This window comes from Neofelis nebulosa, chromosome X (assembly GCF_028018385.1).
Source record: "Neofelis nebulosa isolate mNeoNeb1 chromosome X, mNeoNeb1.pri, whole genome shotgun sequence".
NCBI lineage: Eukaryota > Metazoa > Chordata > Mammalia > Carnivora > Felidae > Neofelis > Neofelis nebulosa.
The window spans coordinates 17,762,805-17,783,995 of record NC_080800.1 but is presented as its reverse complement, the minus strand read 5'-3'; the positions used below and the strand labels follow the sequence as shown (position 1 = coordinate 17,783,995).

At 34.1% G+C, this 21,191-nt stretch overlaps 1 protein-coding gene across 6 annotated transcripts in view; it reads right to left on the bottom strand.

The window, feature by feature from the left end:
• The window catches only part of CNKSR2 (connector enhancer of kinase suppressor of Ras 2), a 299,979-nt gene that overhangs the window by 160,400 nt on the left and 118,388 nt on the right, over positions 1-21,191 (bottom strand). For 5 of the 6 annotated variants that reach the window (XM_058713719.1, XM_058713721.1, XM_058713722.1 and 2 more), the window contains exon 5: positions 10,914-10,955. The exons of the other annotated variant lie outside the window; for it this stretch is intronic. In XM_058713719.1, the coding sequence (XP_058569702.1) occupies positions 10,914-10,955 (42 nt within the window). The remainder of the gene's footprint in view (positions 1-10,913; positions 10,956-21,191) is intronic. 6 annotated transcript variants of the gene reach the window in all.

Below are 21,191 nucleotides of genomic sequence, written 5' to 3'. Positions count from 1 at the left end.
CTTTGATGAGCAAGAAGTAGACCCATGACACTTCCAAATTATTTCCAACTGCATCTCTGAAGCATCCTGGTCTGAATTAAAGTTGACACAAGACACTCCACTCTCCTCTGGTTTCTGACAGGAAAACAGTCAGCTGGAAACCAGTATTTAATCTAGGAAAATCTCCATTGTATTTGCCTGCTCTCTCAGGGGCGAGAAATAGAGCCAGACAGGCTTGCAGTGGGTCCCCAGATAGTTGAGAGAACACTCATTAGGGTGAAAATTTCCAGGCTCAAAATTAACAAGGGTCTGGACATGCAAGTGGCTCAACTAAGAAGTGGGTTATTAGGAAGAGGATGCCCTTTTACTTTAGAGTCAAATAGCAAGACTGAAGGAGTTCATTATAATTAAATGAAATGCTGGAAAATCCAGGCACTGTGTGTGTGTGTGTGTGTGTGTGTACGTATATATATATATATATACGTACACACACACACACATACACATATGGTATAGGTATACATACACACAGAGAGAGAAAGAGAGAGAGAGAGAGAGAGAGAGAGAGAGAGTGTTAGTTTATGGGCAAATATTGAAAAATAGCAGAGACTTGGAGGGTAATGTCTTCACTTACAGCTGAGAAATTCAAAATTGCCATATGTGGTTTTTTTTGGAGGAAAGAACTAATTGCACTGTGCCAGTTATGACTTTACTGGCTCTCAGTTCCAAATTCACCCTTCAGTGCTTGCTCTGTGATAATGGCTGGGACTTGTCAAGAATTTCTGCTTTACACCAAGCATTATGTTAAGCTTTTATCAGTAGAGGGCACCAAAGAAATGTGACAAGGGGAATGAGGCTTCTCTTTCAGGTTCCCTTGTGCTGCATTTTTGCTTGGTCTTGTTCCTGCTGCATGGTCCATCAGTGATGGATGTGTGTGACAACACCCAGTGGTGCCATGATCATGCAGTCCCTCAGTGAACTCAAAGTCTCAGCCTGGGCTCAGTGACCATCATCCTGGGGCCCTCTCAGCCTCATACCCACAGCAGCACTCCACTCTCTCTATGAGTCTCCTACCAGCAACAGTTGCCTATATCCTAGAAGGCTGTTTCTTGCTTGCCTGGAAACTGTGGGCCAGCTCTGGCTTAGGCAACCCTCTGGCTCTAATGAGTTCTGATCCACCTCAGCCTGGTGGGAGGGTGTTTGCCTATCAGCTGTCCTTCATTGTATATACCACCTTCCTTCATTCTAGGGAAAGCTTTACAGTGTCTTTACATAGGTACTTTTCTATGATAGCTTAATAATTATTTAGATTAAGCTTCTGTTGTTTAAGTTATAGTTTGATTTCTGCCTCCAGACTGATCCCATTGCCTTGATGAAGATATCTTGATATTTACAGTGACTGTAACTGTAGTTAAAAAAAATTCATAGTGTCAAAAACATCCATAGTGTCTTTGATCATAAAAAGAATGGTCTCAGATGAAGATAGCCCTTCAATTTATCACTTCATGTGACCATAATGTTTTCTACTGATTTTCTGAATTATCACCAAAGAATTATGGCATTTAGATCTTACTCCTATAACCCAACTTAATGAGAAAGGCTAATTTAGTTTCTTCACAGCTAGTAAGTGCCAGAATGAGGTCAGGACACCAAATCTCTTTAACTCTCAAATTGATACTCTTTCTACTACATAACTCTTGTTTCACTTGACTCCTCAACAAAAACAAATATTCTCTGAGAACAATTGCACACCCAGTCTGCGTAAGCATTTTATAATGTATAATGTGATCAGCAAATGTATTGTTAGCAAGAACAACCATATAAATATACTGATGTACATACTGTCTACGCAGATCATAATAAAACATATTAAAAACAGATTATCTTAATTTGTTATGTATGGCCACATTCCCTTTAGTGTATACACATATTTTCTTTTTGTTTCAGAAAAGACAAAGATTTTTTTTACCTCCATGATATTCTATCTGATTTCTTCTTTCCTCCTTAAAACATTGATTGTGGAAGTTACAGTTAAAATAATTTATAAGGAAATTAACCATCAAAATGTCAAAACCTGAAGATAATCTAATAGAACACTCAAGAAATCAATGCCTATTTCAGTAATAGTGTTAGCATGTATCTTCAGGGTGACCACAAAAATGACAGTGAAGGGGGCCAAGACAGAAGGGTCACATTAACTGTGACAACAAAGAAATATCTTAATTCTTTTCATCTATAAAACTGTTAGAATTCATGTTTTAATGAGATGGCTCAAAATTTGCATGTCCAAATGCTACCGTTATAACCAAAATGTCAACCATGCAAAAAAACAAAACAAAACAAAACAAAACCCCCTCCATTTGCAATGGCTCCAAACCACAGCTTTAAGAGAAGAGTCTAGCTATAATTACCAAAGCTGCCTTTTCAAAGCATTAGGGACCTTTTGAAAACCAATGTAAAATTATTTTTATGGTGTCATTTGAGTGCCACTATTTTCAAGAAATCTCTAAAGATAAAATATTAATATCATTTTTATTTTATTATAGGGCATTCTGCTACCTGGTACCTATATCCTCAAGGTTTGACAAAATCATAAGAAAGCTATGCTTACAAAAATGATATGACATAGATAGTGGGGAAAAATCTCAAATGAGCTCTTTATTTTCCCCTCCAAGCTCTTCCCTTGGATCTGTTGCTTCTGTGTAGTTTTAGCCATCTCAAGACTAGATATCAGAGAAGGCATAATACTTTCAGTCCAGATGGAGTTTAGGAGTGAAGAACTCATACATGCAAAGACAGAAAAAAATTACACAGAATGTTTATGAAATAAAACAATTAGTTAACATGCCAAAATAAGCCTAATTCATGATCAAACCTAAATTAGTAAAGAAAAAAAATAGCTTAGAGGGAAAAGAGAAAAGAGAGAAGAGAGCATTCATGAGAATTTCCTTCCTATAAACTGTAAAGTACTGTATAAAAAAAAGATAATCTTAACACTAACATAATAAAGTAGGCATTCACTGTGTTTATTCTTCCCATTATTTTTATGAAAGCAATAGGAGATAAAATGCCACTACAAAGCAAGTGCCATACACAAGACCACACAGTTGGTCAATGTAAAAGGTGCATTTGAGCTCAGTATAATCTGATTTAAACAATGTAACTTAATGATCTTGCCTGGTCTGAGATTTCCATGAGTTTATCAAAGCTGGCAAGTGTTCCAGGCTCATCAACAAGAGCAGCAGGGCTATGACAAGCACAGTTTAAGTCTGCTGAAGCACAGGGTCTAAAATAGCTTCTCAGGAATGCTCCTCTCTCCACATTCAAACACTGTAGTGAAAGGTGGGAGTGAGGAGAAAGTAGGGTACGGAACTCAAGAGAACTCCAGATTCCTTATAACTGATTTACTGTGTACAAAACAAGCATCTGTGCAGAGCAAAAACAGATGGGCTTCAACCTATCAGAGAATGTGTAATCAGAGCCAAGGCCTAACTGAGAGGGAAATACCAGATCAACAGAGGGGAAATACCTTACTGCTTATCATTAGACAACAATCACGCAGATACATAGTGCACATATGATCTGCATTTCCTTTCTGTCCTTTATGGCTGCACTGTGCCATCAGTTCCATTATACTTAATGACAAATTAAAGGAAACCCAAGTTGTCATTTCCTTTTGCTCCTTCTCATGTTTCATATTAACAGACATCTCCGTATACCACTGCAACCAACCAACCAACCAACTTTTTTCTAACAAGTCTTTTGGTCTTCAGAGTCTACTGCTTTTGAATTTTAAGCATTAAAAAAATCCTGTTTCAAAGATAAAAACAGTGAACATCAAGAAATCTAGCAGGTGTATCATAAAATTATCCATTTAAAACTATCAGAATTATGGGGCGCCTGGGTGGCGCAGTCGGTTAAGCGTCCGACTTCAGCCAGGTCACGATCTCGCGGTCCGTGAGTTCGAGCCCCGCGTCAGGCTCTGGGCTGATGGCTCGGAGCCTGGAGCCTGTTTCCGATTCTGTGTCTCCCTCTCTCTCTGCCCCTCCCCCGTTCGTGCTCTGTCTCTCTCTGTCCCAAAAATAAATAAAAAACGTTGAAAAAAAAATTAAAAAAAAAAAAACTATCAGAATTATGAATATAATAGAATACATACTTGTATAATTTTCCATTATAAAAGCAATACAAACTAATTGAAGAAAATTGGGAAGATATTTGAAATTAAAAAAAAATCAGCTGTTACCTTACCAAGCAAACACAATAAATATTCATATAGAATATTTTTTTTCAAAGTTTCAACAGTGATGATTTGTTATGTTTATAATATTTTTAATCTGGTTTTTACTTAACATTATTATTTAGAATCTTACTTTTAACATTGGAACATATTTTATGTATATTTATAAATATCACTTATTCCTAAATTATATAATCAGATATAATTTGAAACAGTAACTATGAATAATAAATATTTCATCCTGTAATTGCACCATAATTTACTGAAGCATCACCCTATTATTTTATGTTTTTCACTATTATACATAATGCTACTCTAAATACTTTCTGTTGTATTTTATAATTTATTTTAGACCAGATTCCCAAGATAGTTTAGGAATATAGACTCTAGAGCCAGACTGCTTGAGTTAAATCCTACCTTAAATCCTTTCCATCTGTGTCACTTTGGGAAAGTCAACTAACCTCTTTATGCTTTAGTTTCCTCATCTGTAAAATGGACATGATGGTATTAATATGTATTTTCCAAGGTTGTTATGAGGACCAAATGATTAGCTTATATTTAGCACTTGAAATAGTACCTGCAGCATACTATAAATACTACAAAAATATTAGCATTAATGTTTTTGAGTCTTGAAATTGCCTAAAACTTAAAAAGGTTTAATGAGTGCACATGATTAGCGGTAAGGTACGTCCATTCAATTTCATTAGATTTTTTGCCAGCATTTGAGTATTTTTAGTCTGTATTTGTGTGTGTGTGTGTGTGTGTGTGTGTGTGTATTTGTGTTTATTAATTGATAGGTGAAAGTTTGAATTTCATTACTGTGTTACAGGGATTCCTTGTTTTCTGAGGAAAACTGCCACTGGAAAGTAATGGTAGTCTTTGTGATTTAATTTAGGGATGCTGAGCTTGTCTCTTTAAGAAATATATAAATGCAATGATATTTGCATTATCTTTCTGATTTATCCAATGATATTTATCTATTTGGTTTATTTAACAACCCTCATTTAAAAAACAGCACTCATATTTTTTTATTCTTCACTATCTGGGACAGGTTCAGTGTTTGTGCTTCCCCCTAAATTCTTATGTTGAAACCTAACCCCCACTGTGATGGTTTTTGGGAGTGGAGCCTTTTTGAGAGGTGACTAGGTCCATAAGGGAAGAGCCCTCTTAAATTGGATTAATGTCCTTATAAGAGATCCCAGAAGACTCCCTGACCCCTTCCATCAATGTGAAGACCCTCTATAAGTCAGGAAACAGGCTCTCACTAGACACCGAATCTGCAGGTGCCCTTATCTTGGACTGCCCAGCCTGCAGAAATGTGAGAAAGGTGTGTTGTTTAAGCCCCCCAGACTAGGGTATTTTTGTTATAGTACTGTGAATGGACTAAGACACCATAGCATCTGGTTTTGTTCTTCATCTCCAGCCCTTTGCTACCACAAGTTTCCTATTCTAGAATTTGAAACTTTTGCTTCATTTATTTAGTAAACTTACTCAAATCCATTTTTCAACAAGGTACTTTAGTGACCTTGCTGATTTAGAAATATCTTTTTGTTGCTCTCACACATGAATGATAATTGAGGTATAAACATTTTGGGGCATTACTTTTCTTATGGATTTTCAATCAGACAACAAAAAGAAAAAAAAAGGAATCCAAATCAGCAAGGAAGAAGTCAAACTTTCACTCTTCAGATGACATGATACTCTATGGGGAAAACCTGAAAGACTTCCCCCCCAAAAATGCTAGAACCGATAAATGAATTCAGCAAAGGAGCAGGGTATAAAATCAACATACAGAAACTGGTTACATTTCTATACACCAATAATGAAACAGCAAAAAGAGAGATCAAGGAATCGATCCCATTTACAATAGGACCCCAAACCATAAAATACCTAGGAATAAACATAACCACAGAGGTAAATGATCTGTATGCTGAAAACTATAGCAAGCTTATGAAAGAAATTGAAGAAGACACAAACAAAATGGAAAAAACATTCCATGCACATGGATCGGAATATTGCTAAAATGTAGATACTACACAAAGCAATCTACACATTCAATGCAATGCCTATCAAAATAACACCAGCATTCTTCACAGAGCTAGAACAAACAGTTCTGAAATTTGTATGGAACCAGAAAAGACCCCAAATAGCCAAAGTAATGTTGAAAAAGAAAACCAAAGCTGGAGGCATCACAGTTTGGGACTTCAAGCTGTATTACAAAGCTGTAATCATCAAGACAGCATGGTATTGGCACAAAAACAGATATATAGATCAATGGAACAGAATACAGAACCCAGAAATGGACCCACAAACATATGGCTAACTCATCTTCGACAAAGCAGGAAAGAATATCCAATGGAATAAAGACAGTCTCTTCAGCAAACGGTGCTGGAAAAACTGGACAGCGACATGCAGAAAAATGAACCTGGACCACTTTCTTACATCATACACAAAAATAAACTCAAAATGGATGAAAGACCTGAATGTGGGGCAGGAAATGATCAAAATCCTAGAGGAGAAAACAGGAAGTAAACTCTTTGACCTAGGTTGCAGCAACTTCTTGATGTGTCTCCAGAGGCAAGGGAAACAAAAGTAAACACAAACCTTTGGGACCTCATCAAGATAAAAAGCTTCTGCACTGCAAAGCAAACAATCAACAAAACTAAAAGGCAACCAACGAATGGGAGATGATATTTGCAAATGACATATCAGATAAGGGGTTAGTATCCAAAATCTATAAAGAATTTATCAATCTCAGCACCCAAAAACAAAATAATCCAGTGAAGAAATGGGCAAAAGACATGAACAGACACTTCTCCTAAGAAGACATCCAGATGGTTAATGGACACATGAAAAGATGCTCAACATCACTCATCATCAGGGAAATACAAATCAAAACCACAAGGAGATACCATCTCAAACCTGTCAGAATGGCTAAAATTAAAAACTCAGGAAACAACAGATGTTGGTGAGGATGCAGGGAAAGGGGAACACTTTTGCACTGCTGGTGGGAATGCAAACTGGCACAGCCACTCTGGAAAACAGTATGGAGTTTCCTCAAAAAATTAAAAATAGAACTACCCTACGACCCAGCAATTGCACTACTAGGTATTTACCCAAAGGATACAAAAATGCTGATTTGAAGGGGCACATACACCCCAGGGTTTACAGCAGCACTATTGACAATAGCCAGATTATGGAAAGAGCCCAATGTCCATCGACTGACAAATAGGTAAAGAAGATGTGGTATCTGTGTGTGTGTGTATACACACACACACACACACACACACACACACACTGGAATATTACTTGGTGATGAAAAAGAATGAAATCTTACCATTTGCAGTATCGTGGATGGAACTACAATACATTACACTAAGTGAAATAAGTCAGATAAATATTTATGATTTCACTCATATGTAGAATTTAAGAAACAAAACACATGAACACAGGAAGGGAAGGAAAATTAAAATACAAACGGAGATGGAGGCAAACCATAAGAGACTCTTAAATACAGAGAACAAACTAAGGGTTGCTGGAGGAGTGTTGGGTGGGGGGATGGGCTAAATGGGTGACATGCATTAAAGAGGACACTTGTTAGGGTAAGCACCAGGTGTTATATTAAGTGATGAATCACTAAATTCCACTCCTGAAACCATTATTATACTATATGTTAACTACCTTGGATTTAAATAAAAAATAAAGTAAACAGAAAAAAACGATTTGTGGATTTTGTTTCATTGTCTTCTGGAAGTTATGGTTTCAGAGTAGACATTTGAATATAATATAAGTTTAATTTCTTTGAAGTGAAAACTTCCCATGTATCTCTTCTTACTAGTTAAACGTACTTGCTTCTTGACATAGAAACTGTAATATATTAACAGAAAATATCTTGAAATCGTGATTTTTCCAATTCACTTTCTTAATTTGTTGAGAAATTCAATTTTCCCAATTTGTATTCCTAAATTATTCTATTATATCCTTAATTATTTCCTATTGTTTTCTTCTTTAGAAACTAATAATTAGTTGAAGGTGGGCTAACCATAATCTATCCTCTATAGCCATTATCTTCTCTCATTTTTTGTCTTTTTATTAATTTACTAATAATCTGAGCAATAAAAAAGTTTATTTTGTGTCTTACTGTTTCAATTTTCTGTAATAATTAGTATGCTTTTTACTGCTTTCAGCATGGTTTAATTTCTATTTCCATGTTCTCAGTTTTAAAGACTTTTTTTTAGTTTATTTTGTGTTCAGTTTATAGTGGCCTTACTTTCTTTATAGTATGGTATTCTATTTTAATGCAAACAGTATTCTTTTGATTCTTACTGAGATCATTAAATAGATGTTCTTAATAAACTTATTTCATGGAAAAAGATTTTCTTCTGACATATGAGGGACAGTTCCCCTTCTCCTTCCCATTCTTTTTCTTCACTCATCCCTAAATAAAGATCTATTTCAGGAAAAGATACACCTCACAACTTTCCTAACTATCTCAGTTTGCGCAGCTGTTGAAGAATACTCTGATACTTGTGTTGCCTATGTAACTCCCAAGATAGAGCAGATTTTCATAAATGATAAGTTATCCTTCCTCTTTATAAATGCCTCCCCTAGCCTCCAGACAAAATATAGCTATAGGGAATGGGTCTGGGCTGAGACAGTTGATGTTCTAGTGCCTATCTCAAGTTACTGTAATCTCTACTCATTTGTATGAGCACTCTGACTCAAGTCTCATAGGAACAAGGAGAACATTCAGAGTCAGTAACAATTTGATTCTAAACAAGTTATATCAAAACTCAGGCTTTTTATTTTCTGGTACATATAAATAAGAAAAAGGGAAAATAAAAAAAAAACATAAATAAATATTGGAAAGAAGGTAATGAGACTATAAACAATTGTACTTAGAAGAAATTAATATTCTCATTTTACACATTAAGAACAAGTCACCTACAAATATCTAATCATTATGTTATATACCTGAAACTAATATAATGTTATGTGTAAATCAACAATAAAATTTTTTAATGGTTAAAATTTACCTTAAAAATATCAAAGACAAACTACTTGACTAAGGTCACTGAGATACAAACTGTTAGAATTAGGGTGCAGGGATGCCTGGGTGGCTCAGGTCATGATCTCGCAGTTCTTGAGTTCAAGCCCCATGTCCAGCTCTGTGCTGACAGCTCAGAGCCTGGAGCCTGCTTTGGATTCTGTGTGTGTCTCTCTCTCTGCCCTTCCTCCACTTGCACTCTGTTTCTCTCTCTCTCTCAAAAGTAAACATTAAAAACTTTTAAAAAAAGAATTAGGGTTCAGACAGTCCTTTAGACTTAACATGATTTCCTCTACATTACAGGAAACCTGGAAAGATACTTTATGAATATTTTGTTTTCAAGAAAGTATTCTAGCATCATATATACCAAGTGGTATAGTATACTATTTTATTATTTTTAAAAAAGAATTCTTATTGTGAGAAAAGTAGCACACAAGAATATAACCTTCTACTAAAGGCTAGCCCATCTTTACATTAAAAGGCTGGGAAGGGAGAAGTGGAAAGAGACAAATACCATGTGATTTCACTCATATGTGGAATTTAAGAAACCAAACAAACAGCAAAGGGGAAAAAAGAGAGAGAGTCAAACCATGAAACAGAGTCTTAACTACACAGAACAAACTGATGGTTACCAGAGGGGAGGGGTGAGGGGGATGGGTGAAATAGGTGATAGGGATTAAGAAGTGCACTTGTGATGAGCAGCGGGTGATGTGTGGAAGTGTTGAATCACTATTTTATAATACCTGAAACTAATACTACACTGTATGCTAACTACTGGAATTCAAAAAAAACCTTAAAACAATGTTAACAAAAAAAAATAAATAAAAGAATAGGAGAACTGTAAAAAAAAAAAAGAAAGAAAATACAAGTGCTTTCTGAGCTGAACTATTTGGTTAATGCCATCCACAGTCTCAATCATCATCAAACAGGATCTTTAAATTGTCACTAGCTTGAATGCAAAATTGCCAAAGTAAATATATAGCATTCATTTCTAAACTTCTTTAATGTTACTTATGTTGTCACTCATTTCTAACAGAGATGAAGAAGTTATCAGGACAGATGAGCATCAACCAAGATACGGATTTACAAAGAAAAGCAGTAAACTGTTCATTAACAAAAAAGGAGATACTTTTCTATAAAAGTATATTCATACTCCATTTCTAGTAATATCTACAAAATGATTAACTGATTCAACAAATATTGCCAAATTAAAATTTGGAAGGAGGTTTGGGGAGTATAGAATCTGATCAAAGGCAGATTGATTATTTTATTAATTATTTCACCCAAATGATGATAGGTTGTTTACCCCATTATACAACCAAATACTTTTCTCTGGTATCTTTCTCAAATGAATGGTAAAAAATTCTGATTTCAAGTTCTCTCTTTTTCTAGATTCTTCATTATATTCCAACCTTTCTATATACTACAATCTCAAAATGTTTATCATATTATATGATATTTTCCTATTAGGATACAAAAGAATTATTTTAACTAATATAACCTGTTCTTTTATACTTTTTATGTTCTTTTGTAATTTTCCTATAAAATATACAGGTCTCATTTTTTATAGGCTACAGCTTTATATTTAATTACTAGTTAAACAAAGAACCGTTTTCTAATGAAGATGAAAATAAACCCAAATAAACTTACCACATGAAGAATTTTATTCTCTGTTTCATACACAGTACAATCCTTTAAAAAAAGAAACATATGCATTAGTTTTCAAAACAAATCAAGCATTCCTTTTAAAATACTTTCTTAGGAAATGTACGACAATTTGAAAAAATCTTGACAATTCAAGCAAAACCAGCAATAAGAATGTGAATAAAATCTGGAAAGCTATATACCAAAATATTCATAGTGGTTAGCTCTGATGGTCAGTTACACAGGTATTCTTATATTTGCTTAACTATATTTTCTAATTTTACACAGAATACAATACAGAATAATATACATCAGAAAAAATATTGTAACCATTTTCTATCTAAACTTTTACATCTGATAAATACATTTCGTTGAAATATTTCCAACATTTCAAATACTAATTTATTATAGATTGGAACATTAGGAAAAATACCAATATTTACTTCTATAGTCATATCTTAATCTCAAAAATGATTTTATATTTTCAATTATTTCCAGCTATTAAATATCCTTAATATTATAAAATTGGTACATATCAAGTTCATAGTTCTTAACATAAATTTGAATCCTTGAAATTGTAAAAAAATTATTTTAAAAAATCACCATTGTTTTTTTACCTGCAATTGTTAGACTTACAATGAGCAAACATATAGCAAAGTGATCTTTGCTTAGAAACTTCTGTTTCTATGGCTTAGTTTCCTGAAGAAATTCATAAAATGGGCATGACATTAGTAGTAACACAATAAGGGTGTTGTGAGGATTAAGTGAGAAGATGGATGAATGGCTTAGCACAGTATCTGGCATACAGTGATAAATACATTTTAACTATGAATTACTGTTGTTCTGTGTCTTTATTTTTAAAATGTAAACTAATTACCTTTACTTCAAAATAGAAAGTTAACTAATTATTATTTGGCTATCTAATTTTGAAAAAATATCCATGTTTCACAGTACTGCATATTTTAAGGAATGATAGCCCATTTCATCTCTTTCCCTGAATTTAATTTTAACAAAAAGGAATACTGTTGAACATAGTTTTTGATAATGCCATTTCACCACAATACCTTGTCAGAAGTAGTACATATTCTTATCAGGTGTAAAAGTTTTAAGGTTAAATATAGGTCTGATTCATTTCATAAACTAAATGAAATACTTAAGGATTGGGTCTTGCAATTCTGCAGGGCTTCTGTGCCAAAGAAGAAGTTTGTTACAAATATAGCCATATCTATGTCTTTACAAATTAAGTATGAATTATGTGTACAGAGGAAGAAAGGTATAGATAAAGCATTTATGTTGGAAAAGTGCACTGTACTTACATCAGAATTTGGAAGACTGCAATTTTATAGAATTAATTTCAGACACAATTACATTGGTAAGAGATGATTTGGGAAAAGTTGGAAAGTTGACCAGTTTCCCCAAACTGCCTCTACAACTTGCTTCAGCTATAATGGATACAAGTTTGATTATTTACCTACCTTCCCAGAAACAGAGAATATGATTAAATGTTCAGACTTCAAAGGAATTTTCCTCAAGGAGAAAAGTAAATATGACCTAAATGTATATCCTGCCAGTGATCACACAGCAATAATCACACAGAGAATAACTATTTCAAGTTCTTTAAAATATAATACTTTACTTGCATATCCCTAGTATGACATAACAAAAGAACTATTAAACAAAATCTTACACTATCGTCAGCAATCATATTGTTGGTTAGTTATTGTTAGTCTGTTAATGTTTTGCTGAAACTACTGCATTTCATAGGATAAAGCAAATGAACAATTATGTGATACTACTATCATTCTATCATTTTTGGTTTCCTAAATAATTTTAGCATGAGACAAAGCAGATACATATATAAGAAGGTCAGTAAAACCTAGAGTCTCTTGATGCATCATGCACACACGTGTGTATGTACTTCTTAGGCCCACTGAAAAGACATAACTGAGTAATAAATAAACTCCTCACAGTTAGTGATTTTCAAATACCATTTCTTGGGCCTTTGGTTAAGGAAAATGGTGGATTCCAGATCTGGGATATGAATGTATAAGATGAGCCTGGATTATACTGTGACACACATAGAAAGAAGCTATCAAACTATACAAGGATTGTTTGTGTCAGTAGGACTCAGAAGTCAACATGAAGAGATTTTCACTGGCCAAAGATGGAGCAATTTGGGAATCTAAAAAAAATAATAGTTGCAATGGATGGAAACAGTAAACTAAATATTAGTTTTATTTATATTAATACATTTGATACTAAATTAAAAAATCACTTATTAGCTTTACAAAGTCCTTTTTAAATTTTATTTTGAGAGAGAGAGAGAGTGTGTGTGCATGAGTAGGGGAGGGGTGGAGACAGAGAAAGACAGAATCCTAAGCAGACTCGGTGTTGTCAGTGCAGAGCCTGATGCGGGGCTTGATCCCATTAACCATGAAAACATAGTCTGAGCCGAAATCAAGAGTTGGTTAAACACCTGACTTTGGCTCAGGTCATGATCTCACGGTTTGTGGGTTCAAGCCCTGTGTCGGGATCTCTGCTGGCAGCTCAGGGCCTGGAGCCTGCTTCAGATTCTGTATCTTCCTCTCTCTCTGCCCCTCCCCTGCTCATGCTCAGTCTCTCTCTCTCTCTCTCTCTCTCTCTCTCTCTCTCTCTCTCTCTCTCTCTCAAAAATAAACATTAAATATATAAAGTACATCCAAATATATTTACTAATTCTTGTGTAATACTGAATATATTAAGCAAATTGGACAATGCATAATAGATGTACTTTTCCTCTTATTTCGGTGAATATTAATCAACTGTCTTCATGATACAGAGATAAATAAAACATGTCCCCTGACTTGGAAAAACACAGTTTAAGGAGACAGGCATTCACATAAGTAAGTTAAAATATGTAGAATTCCAAAGTCTTCATGAAGTTTGTTTCAATAACTTTATAAGCATAAATGCGACAAAAATATACAAATCCACATGTCAAAGGTCAATTATTTAAAATTTTAAAATATTGACATATTTCTCATTAAAATGCAAAGTGACCACTGTGTTGTGCTATACACTGCTCAAGTCAAATTTCAAACTTTGTAGAATTTTTCATCAGCTGCTGCTCCTCAGTGACTAAAAGAAATACATCTATAATCCAAGCTTTAAGATTATTCAAAGAATGAAGTACTGATCCATACGTGATAATTCTGACATGACTCCAAAAGACAAAGTCTAAAAGAGATACATCAGGTGACTGAGGCGGCCAAGGTTTTACATCAGTCGAAAAAACTGTCACAAATATTAAAATTAAAAACTATTTGAAATAAACAATACTAAAGGACTATAAAAGAAATTGAAATAATTAAATTTTCAAAGGATGTGTGTGTTACATTTATAGCATATTCACACATGTGAACCTATTAAAGCTTAAATCTGTACTAACATATTTGGGACACTCACAATTACTATAATAAAGGCAGGATCATAGGGCTGGGCAAGCAGAGGAGAAAACAACTAACTCTGCCTTAAAAAGAATTAGTAAAGGCAGCTTTAATTGGGTTTTGGAAAAAGTATGTTTTTAGGCAAAGAAAATAAAGGCATTACTGCAAAAGCAATAAAACTGCACTCAAACACTGTTAAACTACTGCAGTAGTTTTCAGATTTTACTCTGTATACATGTAACAATCACTTGGAAAGTGGGTTAAAATGCATATTCCCAGGTTCAGCCCCAGATACACAGATAGGGTAGACCTGGAGTGGGGGTCCTAGCATGATTTTGATAAAGATGGTACTGTGAAAAACAATCTATTTTATGGGAAATACTGTGATAGAAGAATGCCAAACCAAAAATGATCAAAAATATAAAATCTGTAAGACAGTAGACTGATTCAAAAATAGTATCTGCTGGCTCATTCCAATTTTCAATTCCTCAGAGCTTTGTGCTTTTGTTACACATTCCCCCAATTTATTGGTTGGTTTCTCTTTTTTCCCTCCTATTAAACTTATTTCTTTCTTTAATCACTTACTACTCTGAATAACTGCTTCTACTTGTTTATATCTCTGCCTTCTTTCAGCCAGACTGGCCTGTTCATTACTGAAAGCCAAAGGCTTTCACAAAGGCTGGACACAGCATAATAAAAACAAAACAGAACAATACAAAAAAAGTATATATTAACCTGCTATTTTATATTAGGGAGAAGAATAGAAACTAAATGACTGTGTTTTATTTAGTTAAGCTATCATGTTAAGGAGTTCATTTTATCATGCTAAGTATTTAAATAGCCCTAGGTACCTTAGGGGATTAATTTTATTAATAAGTTATTTTATTTCCATCCAGATGTGAATTTAAAATATTTGCTTCTCAAGTATGGTTTTATTAACACTTAGGGCCAAATATTTTCCCAAAAGATCATACCCCACGTTTTACAAAGAAAATAGCACTGAATATGGAGAAATCCACATTTTTGACAACCTATTCATGCTAAGGAAAGGTACACCTCTGACGTTCCACTTATTTTTAGGTTAGGATTAAATTTAGATTTTCAAACTGGATTTAGAGCTATGCCACTATATACTCCCAGGAATTCTCTTCAGAAGCTCATGCTGTCTTTTACTACGCATGCAAAATGACACTTGCAATTTCTTCTTTATCCTTTTATATATAATGCTTCTACAAACCATGTGATGCACATTTAAATGCATCAAATTCCTAACAAGACAATATTCATAAAAATAATGAGTGTTTATTCAGTTTTCATCATTTTTTCTTTTTGAAAAGTATAAGTGTGCACAGAAACTGTCTCCCACAGATGAGCTATGTACTCACACAGGATCATAATCAGTTATAGTTTTTGTGAAACAGTGATGCAATTGCCATACTGAACAAAATACAAAGAAACACTTCTATCCTGTATGTTATCATTGATACTCCATACTTTGTAGACAATTTTAAGCAACCTGGGGTCAAGATGTGCAGTAAAAGTAATATTTCTCATCAACTGTGTATTAGAGTCATAGGAACAGGTCACAGGTTATTAATACTGAATACATAAAGCAAGAGAGTGAAGGGAAATAGTGTATGTCTCAAATGCTGTATATAATTATATTTCACAAAACTTTGGAACTATAAGTGCCATAAATTTTCATATGTCTCTTTTTGGTATATTATAGTATACTTGTACAAATAATTTAAGAATATTGTTTTGCTTACATGTAGTATTTAAATGATTCATCTATGCAAAATTTTAATAATGATACCATCATACCAAATACTTCACATATTCTATTGCTAAACTATCAAAATGTCTTCAATGCTTAAGTAACTAATTCATGAGTTACTGTTACTTTTATTCATTCACTCATTCATTTACTCAAGTCACAATTCCATTCACCAAAAAAGGTTTTTTTTTTTTTTTGCACATCTTCTAAATGCAATTCACTATCAGGCACTATTAAGGTATCAAAGATAAATTAAACTTGGTCCTTGGCCATCATCACTTAATTATTTAGTGGAGAAAACATTCAAATAATAATATAAGGTACATGACAAATGCTAACAGAAGATCCCATAAAAAAGGAGATAAATTCTAACTTGTTCACTCTGGAATGACCTTCTAGAGGAGATATTTTACTGACTTTAAATAGCTTTTAAATCTGTAAATTTATTAGGGGATCACAGGGAAAGACCATTTCACTCTGTGCAAACATGATTAACAAGGCATAATCAGAAGTAAGCATACCAGGCTATAGCATAAGATATGTGGAATGAATGCAACAGGAAAGAAAGCCTAGAAAATAACATGAGGTCATATTGTGGAGAGCTACCAATGCTAACCTGGAGAAGTTTTGTTTTGAAGGGAATAAAATTTTTGTCATTCTGTAATAATTTATTTTGAAGTCCCATTCCACCAGGATTGCACTTAACTTGATCAACTGATAATTTCTTGTGATTTTATTTTGGGAGGGGCTGAAGTCAGGGTAGCTTACATAGTGCCATGCCTGGTGTTAAAGAGCAATGATAAAATGGTGAGTGAGTGTATCAGGGTAGGGGGTGGAGAAGTGAAGTCCAAACTCTCTGGTCTAGCTAACAACTCTAATAGGTGTCTCTTCTTATTCATTTTCTAACAGTTCTTTTTCCATTCCCGTGGAGGAAACTTTCACGTCATGTCTCAGATAAGGAATCTCTGCAAAGCTGTGTATCTTCCTAAATATACCAAGTAGACATTTCATCTCTAGGGAAGATGGAGGAGTATGTACTTTACTCTGATACAAGGAAGCGCTCAAAGATGTCTGAGCATGGGAACTATGTGATCAAATACATGCTTTATGAAAACAATGTGGAAGAAATTGTGGATTTGGAAGAGAAAAAAAAACTGAAGGCAGCAAGATCAGTTGGAATGCTCTTTCAATAGAAAATATAATATATAATCAAAGCTTGAACGGAGGTTATGATGGTGGAAGGGGAGATGAGGAGAGGTGGATATCATACATGTAGCCAGGAATGAGAATTGGGTGACTGATACATTAGACACAGAGAATAATGTGGAGAGGAAAGTTAAACATTACTCCAGGGGCTCAAACCTGAGCAAATGGATGAATGGCCGAGTAGAGATGGTAGAAGAATATTTAAGGAGAATAAAATAATTATATTTGGGGCATGTGAAATTAGAAGTGGCTGAAAGGTCATTTTATACAAATTTGTCCAGTAAGCAAGTAAAAAGCTGAATTGGATCTAAAATAGAGTCAGATCTGGGAGTATTTACACTGAAGTGATAGTTAAAGGTACAAGAAAACAACAACAAATCCATTAAAAAAGAAAATGTATAGTGAGAAGATAACTGAAGACTGCTCAGACAATGCTAGTATTTAGGAGCAGTAAGGAAGGGTTAGTTGCATAGCCAGGAGTACATGGAGAAAGTGATGTTACAGAGACATATTTATTAAAACTTACAGTGATAATAGAATTATCCTAATTATGTTCTATGTCTGTGCTGCCTAAAATTTAGTAGTTTCTAGGCATATGTGGCTATTGAGCAATTAAAATGTGCAAAGGAGAAAGTGGATTTGTAATTTTATTTAGTTTTAATTAATGTAAATTTATATTTCAATTGCCACATGCAGTTAGTGGTCATCATGCTAGTCAGAAGGTCAGGTCTAGAGAAATATACTATGGTCCATCCAACAGTAACAAAATGGGAAGCCATTTAACAAGAATTTCAATGAAATAACAATAAAAACAATATCTGAAAAGAAAAACATGAAGAAATTTAGTTCCCAGTTATTGACCAGATGATTCGCTTTCTTTTTTCCCTTTTGCAAGAGCAGATTCCAGTCTATTGTGACATTTACAGTAGCAGCATAGTATCATGAAAGCAATTCTCTTTGTAGGATGATACACAGAATAGAGCTATTGAAAGGAATTCAAAGTAGTCATCACCTAGCTTTGTGGACACAGAGAAGCAGTGCTAGGGATAAAAGATTTGCAATGGATGGAAGATGAAAGTCCAAACTAAATTTGGATTCATCAAAGACCAAAAGCTGACTGGGTGCTCTGAGTGAAAAGAATATCCATAGTGAATAGAGAGTCACTGGTCTTCTTAAATGTGTTTTCAAAATGCTACTGTTTAATTTCAGAGCTATAAATGTCCTTGGCAAACAAGGTAGACAGAAGCATAATCATCCCACAAGTACATCCCTGGCAAACCCTTCAACATTTTGACTGGCTTAATGACCACAAACTTGTTGGAACAGTCTTCTTGTTGTTGTTTTGGGAATGAGAAGAGGAGAATTCATGAAGGATGGTATCTACTGAAATTTTAAAATGACCCATTTGAAAAGAATTGGCTAAGATTTTCATTAGGTCAAATAAGGTATCGAGTTGTAACATAAAAAGAGCAATAAGCAAGGGATGGGAGGAGAATGTGAGTGGGTATGACCTTAGAGGTTGTCTATAGTCTTTCTGTCAGTGAATATAGCCATATTCTTCTGCACCTTGCACCATATTGCTCTTCAAAATTCTGCTCCAGTTCTGCCCCAAGAGGTCATCTAAAATGAAGCCCCATCTGGCTTTAATTATTCTAGCCTTTCACTTGACAATGAAATACTACTGTCCCAATAGTTGAATGGGTGTAGAAACTAATCTTTTAGCATTCAGAGACTTGGAAACGCAGGCAGAAGTAAGGCTGTTTTTTCAGCATCCAAATGGCTCCTTAACAAATCCAAAAACCACCGAGGCTTGCAAAGATTCAAGTGTCAAAAGGAAAAAAAAGTAAAAATGTCAATTCAAGGTATAAATGACCAGAAAACTCATTAGGGTTAGACTGTGATCCCTGTAACTTTAATCACTTTGTTTTGACAACCTGAAAAGGCAGTGAGCTAATCCCTATTATGAGCTAAGTTTGTTTATTCTGCATGTCTTGAGTCAAGACCCAAATATTTTTGAAAGGCCTATCTGATAACTACTAACTGTACATTTTTTAATGTTTCCACCAGTTATTTATTTGTTAGTCTTAGTCTCTCCCATTAGACTGTCAGGAAAGGAACTGTCTCCTTAATTTCTGAAGGTGTTCTGTACACTCTATAAAGATTGTCTGAATTTATCAGTTATGAATACTTTATTCCATTGATTATCTATTTTCACATTCCATAATACACATTTCACATTGGCTCTACAGATTAAATACACAAATGAAACATTTAAAGCCATTTTTTCAAAAACAGAATTTCTAATTGCCAAACTAGCACAGTACATTTAGTTTCTTTACACTCTCATTTTGTACAAAAATAGACTGAGTTTCAGTTTCAAAATAATTTTAAATATGAGTTTAGTTTTAAACATTAATCTGCATGATCTCAGGAGATATTTTCAACAAAAATAATTAGATTTTCTCTGCATACAGACTCATATTATGTAAAAGATATCAAGAATTTATATTCATACAATAAAGCTAACATTTTGTTGTAATAAAAAGCTACAATAGATTCCAGATGTTCAAGTTACTTGCAATAATGACCATCTAATATATCACAAGGGAAAGAAAATCTATAGGGTCTAAATGACAAGAGACAATTTTTCCCCCATGACAAATTCAACTAAGGAGTTCAAGCAAAGATAAATACCATGCCACATCATAAATGAAAATATAAATTAAACATTAATTCATCAGTTCAAGATCATCCACTTGGCTGCCAGAAAATAAATGGAAATTATGGTATATTTGAAACAAATTCCAAGTATTAATTTTAAAAGTTCCTTAGCCTACATACTTTAGTCCTTTTTATCTATTTACAATGCATTTACTTGGACAAAATGGAAACATTTCTTTTCATTATATGCAACATCTGAAAAAATAACATTTGTACTCAGGCACTCAATAAATATTTTTAGATCACTGACGATAATAAATTATTTAAATCCTAATGAATACTAAATTGTCCGAGCAACAGTACCAGCCCACATCTAGGCTTAGTTTTGTATATCCTCAAAAGTCATTATCATAAATAATGAGTATCCATTTAGGGTTTCCTGGTAGTAGCACTGCGTGATTTATAAAGAAAATTTTATGCTTTGGAAAACTTCAAAAGGTCTTCCCCTCCCACCACTATTGCAGTAGAATATAGTTAAAATACTAAGAGACAAACCAATGCATATAAACACACCACTGAGGAGAGAGAAGAAACTCTTCAAACTCAACCTTTACTAAGATATTTTTTTGGATCTTTAAAAATGTTTTCCACATAATTTAATTTTATTGTGCTTTCCTTATGTTCACATAAAAAAGTACTCTCCTTAAAATTCTAGTATAATGCTATCCTGGAATTCTTTATAGATTCATTACTGTGCCAGATTTGTATTATGATTTCTAAATATACATTCCCTTTTTTTTTTTTTAAGAAAAAATAAACATCCTGGAGCCACCGAAGTCAGCCATGGCTATATGATTACTTTGTCCAATGAAATGCAAGCAGAAGTGATGTGTCCCATTGGCATGCAGAAACATTAAGAACTAGTGCATAGTTCACCATGCTCTCTTTCCTTTCTGCTGTGATGACCAGCAGTGTTCAAGAAGAGGCTACTCTGGGCTTTGAAGTGAAGAGGATGTGGAGTAGAGCTATAGTAACCCAGAATTGACATGGAGCATGAGCACTGGTCATGAATGATACTAAAAGCACAAATATTTCCAGGTTGTTGATTATTGCAGCATAATCTAGCTTAACTTGACTGATACAATCTTCCACTAAATGCAAGGGGCAAAAATAGAACACACATGCAAATGAAGACCTAACCAAAGCAGACTTTAA